The sequence below is a fragment of the Nicotiana attenuata genome, unplaced genomic scaffold (assembly GCF_001879085.1).
Source record: "Nicotiana attenuata strain UT unplaced genomic scaffold, NIATTr2, whole genome shotgun sequence".
Classification (NCBI taxonomy): domain Eukaryota; kingdom Viridiplantae; phylum Streptophyta; class Magnoliopsida; order Solanales; family Solanaceae; genus Nicotiana; species Nicotiana attenuata.
This window is the reverse complement of record NW_017675024.1, coordinates 8,537-16,645: the sequence shown is the minus strand read 5'-3', so window position 1 is coordinate 16,645 and position 8,109 is coordinate 8,537. Positions and strand designations below refer to the sequence as shown.

The following is an 8,109-nucleotide window of genomic DNA, read 5'->3' as shown; positions in this document are numbered from 1 at the left end:
TCCCACATTGGGCAAACTCACTTCTTTAAGAAGCTACTTGACCTCAACTTCTTACACCTGGCCTTCTAGAAGTTTAACCACCGCATCACACTCCCCACACGTCCTTCATCATCCTTTGCTGCTCTGCTGGTGCCTTAGATCAAAATCCATCTCGGTAGCACTTGAACCAACAGACCGCTACTAACTTTTAAACCTTTCCGAAGATCATCTTTCTCGAGCCGTCAACATTAGAAATACACATTCAATCTTGAACCACCGCACCCCGCGATCTCTGACAGCTGCTTCTCCAATACTATCTTACAATATCCTGCCCCAAGGGCGAATTGTAGAAGGTCTTAACACCGGCAAACTTAGTACATTCAACAACGAGAACAGCACCTCATCACAGATGAAAATTCCACCACGCTCGCAAATACCAAGCCTCATTACTCCATCAACCCAAATCTGAACATTCTTATCCCGATTGCCTTTCCCCCGCCGGGAATAAAATACCGAATCTCTAAATCATGCACTGAGTAAACCTCCCTTCAAGTCATTCACTGCCCCAACACGTAGGCAAGCATCCTGCCATCACATCAATACTGCGTGACAACCATTCATAAGCATCATGGCAACTGGTGCCTAGCCTCAGAGCTCTCAGAAGTACGACTACTTAGCTGAAATGGCAGAATATCCTTCCACAAAGCGACTACAATAGTCAAATCAACTATTCCAGGAGAAGCATCCCGCACCACATCTGTAGTACCTTTAAAATTTCCCAATTCTTGATTTATAATAAGCGCTCCACGTCGCATAAGATTGAATAGGAAGGAAATAAAGGCATAAACCTCAAAGGAATCAAACCGTACGATGAGGAATCAAGAAGGGAAGTACTCCTAACAGCCCTGTAGCCTCCCGAAGATAAGTACGGACATCTCCGTACCGATCCGCGAGACTCTACTAGACTTGCTCATGACTCGTTAGACCTAAGGGAACCTAGTGCTCTGATACCATGTTGTCACGACCCAAAATCCACTAAGGGTCGTGATGGCGTCGGACACTACTGTCAGGCAAGCCAACACCAATTTACTTGAAATTTCTTGTTTTAACATTTTCGAAATCGTTCCTTTTGTACATTAAACAATAAGTAATAAGTTTTACTGAATAGATACTGATGTCTTTAACAAACTCAATATTAAACAATCCCATAATCATTCCAGAACCCGGTGTCACAAGTGCATGAACTATCTTTAGGAAATAAAATAATACAACAATGTTCGAGAATACAAATAGGACAGATAATAAATATGGAAATCTGAAAGAGACTCTGCTGGCTGCGGGTCATCTCGAGAAGTGCAGCTCACCTAAGTCTCCATATTAACTATGCTGTTACGCCCACTAGGCCGCTAGGGATGCAGGTGTCTGTGCAACAAAAATGCACAGCAAGTGTAGCATGAGTACGAAAACAACGTGTACTCAGTAAGTATCTCGCCTAATCTCGAAGAAGTAGAGACGAGAGGTCGACTTCGACACTTACTAGTGGTCCAATGATGATACATCAATAATATAACAAGTCGAGGGTTTACATAAGCTTGAATGTAATTCAATAGAGTAAAGCAAGTAAACAATTCTTTCTTTTATATGAAAATCCCATTTCCTTTTTTTTCATCATTTATACATATATTCTCAAGACGGAAAGAAGCAATATCAACTTCAGTAGATTACAAGGCACGCAATACAAGCATGCGCAAATCATGCCGAGGACGTACGGCCCGATCCGATAATATTTAAACTGTGCACTGTCAGAGGGTCGAATGGCACGAACCATAGATGCATCTATTACCCCGCTCGCGAATCATACATGCGACGCGGTCAAATTTAAATAAACACTCCAAACAGTCAATCAAGAAACCATCAGGGAATCAATCATCCAAAAAAAAAGAAAACTATCTTTTTAAAAGTAAAGAAACGAATGTCTAGCTTTTATAAATTCTTTTATACATTTCAATTGTTTTAAGCATTTCAAATTGACAACAAGATTTCAAATATTACAAGTAAAACATGCTTTTGGGTCCTAGACTACCCGGACTTAAGCATAATAGTAGATACGCACGGACTCTCGTCACCTCGTGCGTACGTAGCCCCCCAAATAGGAGCACATAACCAATTAACTCACCCATGGGGACAATTCCCTCTTACAAGATTAGAAAGGAGACTCACCTCGCTCCGAAGTTCCATTACCGGCTTTCCACACCCTTTCGAAGACTTAAATTGATGCACAATGCTCCAAAACTAGCCAATAATCGCGCAAATCCATTAATATATGTTCAATTACTCATAATAATCCAATTTATAACAATTCCTAACCCCGATCGAAAAGTTGACAAAAATGCCATCGGGCCCACGTGCCCGGATTCCGAAATTTTTCGAAGATAAACTTTACCCATAACCTCACGAACTCAAATATATAATTTACTCTTAATTTCATGTCCAAAATCGAGGTAAAAATCCAAAATATAATTTTCGGAAAAAGGTTTAAAGTACCCCTATCGTATGGTAAATGGTTTATAAAAGCCCCCCATCCATCTATCCTCTGAAAATATATAGGACGTTATTTCTATTTTTAAATTTATCCCCGCGACTAACGGAATTCCATGTGTGCATCTCATTAACTGATGTGGCGTTATTTCATTTGTCCACGTGGGTCAGTGGGGCTAACATTATATTTGGGTATTTTTTTTACCCATTAAACCGATCCGACCCATTCCTTTTACCTATGGGTCAGTCTTTTAACCCTAAACCCACATTTTTTACTCGTCTTCTTCCCCAATTTAGAACCTAGGTCATCAGGTTCTCATATTCCCCTTTCTTCTTCCCCAAACAACTAATTAAATCTTGTCTTTTTCTTCGAATCTTGTGGTTGGATGTAAAAGTTCCGCCTTTATTGAATAAGAAAAAATACAAATGTCTGACAATTCTATCTCTTCTGGTTCGTCGCGTCGTTGTGGTTGTGGTTTAACTGCAAATTATTTTGTGGCTAAGACTCAATTGAACGGTGGTCGTCGATTCTACAAATGCCCTCGTTTTGACGAGGCCTCTTCATGTGGTTTGTAGGAATGACGGGATGAAGAGATGCCACCACATGTGACGATGCTAATCCATAACTTGAATACTTCACTGAAGTCAGTGGAAGTTGAAAGAAATTATCTGAAGAAGATGGTGGCTAACTTGGAAGATGTTGTTTCTGCTGAAAGACTGAAAATGGAGAAACTAAAGGAAGAGGTCGAGGGAATTAATTCAGCAAATTTAGAGAAGGTTGCTAGGATGGAGGCTCAACTACAAAATATGAAGTTGTTTATTGTGTTTTTTTGGATTGTCTTTGTGTTAGTACTAGTTTTCAAGATGATGTAGTGTAGTTATGTTATGTTGTAGTTATGTTATGTTGCAGAAGTTTGAAGTTTATGTATTAGGTTTTGATGAAGTTTGAAGTTGAACTACAAAATTGAAATATGAAGTTTGCAGATGTTTATGTATTAGGTTCTGATTTTGTAATTCTGCATTTGTAATGGTTCTCTGTTGGTATGAAATGAAGTTTGTTACCATTCTCTTCACTCTCATACAATATTTTAATTTTGCATTTGTAAATGCACATGCAATAGAAATATCTCTTATAGATAGACAAGATAGACAAGAAGAACATTGCCATTAATCGAGTAGCAAATATACATTGTTTCAAGATTTAAGCCTAACAAAACATTGCTATTAGACAAGTAAATGTGTGATCCAAAAACCTATACCACTGTCACAACATTTACTTGTCTAAAAACCTAGAACATAAACAAACATCATGTACTCGAACAATCATGCAAAAAAGGACTTTAATGTATATTACATTCATTATTTCTTGCTACACTACTCCCCTTTGCCCCTCCCCTTGCCTCTTCTAGCTTTAAGTTCGCCAATCTTTTTCTCTTTCACACCCAACAGTTGAGTTGTTGTCATTGCTTCCTTCCCCTTCCAGGTATTTCTCTTTGGGGAGTATGGCAGTTTTGTTGGTTATGAGCTACCAGTGTGATCAACTGTGAATGGTATCTTCCTAGTCCCAGAATTTTGTTGATTCCTACGCTGAAGTCTAGTCTTAATATCAGACACAACCTTAGGCCTCAAAACTGGGTCAGCTTCTGCACCAAAGTCTGCTTGAATAAGCCTTCTTCTGGTCTGAATATTTTGACTTGGCATCTCAGTTGCCTGGGTGTCATTACAGGATTGCTGACTTGGCTGCTGAGTGTCATGACTGGAGTGCTGAGTTGGCATCTGAGTGTAGAGATTAGATTGCTGACTTGGCTGGTGAGTGTCATGACTGGAGTGCTGAGTTGGCATCTGAGTGTAGAGATTGGATTGCTGACTTGGATGCTGATTGTCATGACTGGATGGCTGAGTTGGCTGCTGAGTGTTCTGACTGGATTGTTGGTCTTGTGCTTTAAAACCTGGAGTAGGGACCATAAAAAATTCTGATTCTTGGTCTTCATTTGTCTGAGTGTGGTCTTGCACTTTCTTTGACTGTAATTATAATCAAATATACATGTTATCTTGTGAGTAAAAAAAACAGATTGTAAGTATAAACAATAGATTGAAAGTATACCTTGTTGGCTAATGGCAACTTCTTTTATTATGGTTTGGCTTGCCACAAAAACTACAAGTCATCTGAAGTACCTTCTTAGATGTTGACCATTGTCCTTGCCTTTTCCTAGCTTACTCCTTCTCTCTTGACCTTTTCACTTTAGGTCTACCAACCATTTTTGCTAATGGTGGTGGATCCATGGCTTGGTGTGGCTCAACTTTCCAGAATCTTTCACCTCTAACGGGCTGCAGTTTGTGCTGATACACCAACTGCCAGGCTTGTTTGGAATACCACCAGTGAATCCCAAGTGTTGGGTCTTGTTTCTTATATAAGAATGCCCTGATAGCATGAGCACAAGGGATTCCAAACAAGTCCCAAAGTCTGCATGTGCACCTTTGTTGCTCTAGAATCACTGTGTACCTGTCTTCACCTTCACTTATTTCAAAACCCCTTTCTCCATTGAAATTTTCCTTGCACTTTGAAGCCATCTCTCTATAATCATTGTATGCTCCATTGCATATGGGCTGTATTCACCTCTCCAACTGTTAACTTCTTCTGCTCTATCCTTTAGTTGATTCATCACCTTCAATAGTTAATCAGTAACATAGTAATGTATTCACCTCTCCAACTGTTAACTTCTTCTGCTCTATCCTTTAATTGATTCATCACCTTCAATAGTTAATCAGTAACATAGTAAATCAGTAGTTAATCAACGGTATAAAATCAGTAACATAGTAGTTAGTCAATAGTAGTAAATCAGTAGTTAATCAACAGTAGTAAAACAGTATTTAATCAGTAAACAAGCAGTTAGTCGAAGTAGTTAACTTCACCTTCACTCTTATATCCTCAAGCATCTTCACAATTGGCTTATGTCTAGCTTCAAGAATCCAAGAGTTGAAGGACTCTGTAAAGTTGTTGTCCACCATTGGGTTCTTACATTGGGTATCAAAGTAAGCTCTACACCAGGTTACTGGAGGATAATTCAGCAAGTCCCTGACAGCATCCTCAGACACTTCACCTAACTGTTTCAACATGTCCTTAAATTCCTCCTCATATGTGCTCCAAAAACACCACCACATTAACTTTTTCATCTCATCAGTATTCCATTTTTTGCTCCAATTTGCTTCAATATGCCTTGCACAATATCTGTGATATGATTGTGGACATACATTCCTCACAGCATCTAATAGACCCTTCACATGAAGAAACACTACATTAACAAAGAATGTGCTAAATGTAAAAATCTGCTGAATGTAAAAATTCTGAGCATATGGTAACATACCTTCTGCATATCTGACATGAATGTATACCCTTCACCATCATTCAAGTCCAAAGAAGCCTTCAGATTCTCCATGAACCACTGCCAGGTTCTCTTTGTTTCCTTATCCACTACAGCCCAAGCTAGTGGATACACATGCTTGCAAGAATCTTGAGCAACAGTAACTAACAACATCCCTTTGCATTTGCCTTTTAAAAATGTTCCATCTAGACCTATAAAAGGTCTCAAACCTGCTTTGAATCCACTCTTGAGGGCCTGGAAACAGACATACATCCTCAAAAATCTTCTCTTACCTTCCTCCATTGCATCCTTAGATATCTGTATCACCATATCAGTACCAGGGTTTGTTTCTCTCAACTCTTGAGCATATGCCTCCAATTTGTTGTACTCATCCAAGTAACTGCCCTCCAATTTCTCTAAAACCATTCTCTTTACCCTTTTTAACTTTGAGTCACTCGCATTCAAACTAAATCTATCCTCTAAATCAACCTTCATCTCTTTAATCTTAAACTTAAGATTATTTTGAATCTTTCTCTTAAAATAATGTGCTAAAGCAGCAGGAGTAGCTCTTCTGTTCTCAAAGACTTCACCACTGTCATGTTCATCCCTCCAGGTTTTTATCTTTATCCCTTGATCTTTGCCATCCTTAGAAATAAAACATTTAAAGGGACACCCAATCTGACACTTGTATCTAAGTCTTCTCCTATCACTCTTATCTACCTGAAGGCCCCTCTTATTAGACACAGCATAATAACCAATAACCTCCTTAGCTTCAGCAAGATCTTTGAAAGTCATACCTTTTTCCAATGTTTTATACCTATCAAGTTGGTCAGTTACCTCACACTTCTTCTGCCTCTCAAATAAACCTAGGGCATCACTATCAACACTTTCAATATCTGTATCATCTTCACTACTATCACAGTCAGAAGCTACAGCAACAGGTACACTATCTATTGCTGTTGTAAACTGGATAAATACATGAACATTTACAGTATCATCCAACAGGTCAACACCAAATAATTGTACATCAGTGAAACCATCATTAATTAGGGCTTGAATTTTCCTAATCCCTTCATCCCCATCTAACAAAAAATACCTCCCAAAAGGGTCAAGAAATATCAACTGTTGTACCTCAACATATCCGATCACTTCAGTGTATTCTTTACACAAATCAATATAAGAGAGATGGTCTACTTCATAACCACTCAACACGTGCACATCTCTCTTAGTATAAGACAACGTAGGTTCCAATACCCACTCACCCCCATAGTTAAAATATAAGTGTACTTTATCCACCATCCTTCGGATAATATCACATGCAACAACAATAAAAAGGGGCAAAATGGGACCACAATAGCAATATAATACAAAGCGACAATAAAAATATAAAGATATGAAACCCCACCATCAATTAAAAATACAAATCGACAAAAATCCTAGCTTTAATATGTAGGACCAATACGATAAGGACCATCAAAAACAAAAGTAACATAAAAAATTCTAGAAAGGTACAAAAATAGCACAGAAAACATAAAAACATCACATGCAGCAGACATAAACCAGTCAGTTCCCAAATATTCCCCAACCCTACAATTTAATAACTTTAAGCTGTAAATACTTACTTTATTCGAATAATAATGCAAGATATCGCTGGAAATCAAAGGTCTTCCTGTTTTGAGCGCACCAAATCGGACCAAACCATGAACCCAAAAGAAGCCCTAAAATCGCCATTGATAGTTTAGATAGAAGAAATGAGAGAAATGGTAAAAATGAATGTTTTGTCGGTAGGTTTAGGGTTAAAAGACTGACCCATAGGTAAAAGGAATGGGTCGGATCGGTTTAATGGGTAAAAAAATACCCAAATATAATATTAGCCCCACTGACCCACGTGGACATATGAAATAATGCCACATCAGTTAATGAGATGCACACATGGAATTCTCTTAGTCGTGGGGGTAAATTTGAAAATAGAAATAACGTCCTATATATTTTCAGACGGATAGATGGACGGAGGGCTTTTATAAACCATTTAACATACAATAGGGGTATTTTTGGCCCTTTTTCGTATAATTTTCTAGGTCTTCCACCAAAAACCCATAATTCTCACTAATTTTCATGCTCTAATCCATATATAATCCAAGTATTTAACTCAAAACTAGTGGAAACCACTTACCTTGACATGGATGACAAAGATGGAGCTCCAAAATCGTCCAAAGATCGGCTCCCATGA

At 38.5% G+C, this 8,109-nt stretch overlaps 1 protein-coding gene across 1 annotated transcript; it reads right to left on the bottom strand.

Annotated features, from left to right (window-relative positions):
* Positions 1-5,388: 5,388 nt before the first annotated feature.
* Positions 5,389-7,178, bottom strand: LOC109219571. The gene is made up of 2 exons (XM_019384034.1): positions 5,883-7,178; positions 5,389-5,793 (listed from the first exon to the last, which is right to left on the bottom strand). The coding sequence occupies exons 1-2, from the start codon at positions 7,176-7,178 to the stop codon at positions 5,389-5,391; spliced, it is 1,701 nt and encodes a 566-aa protein (XP_019239579.1).
* Between the last annotated feature and the right edge of the window lie 931 nt (positions 7,179-8,109).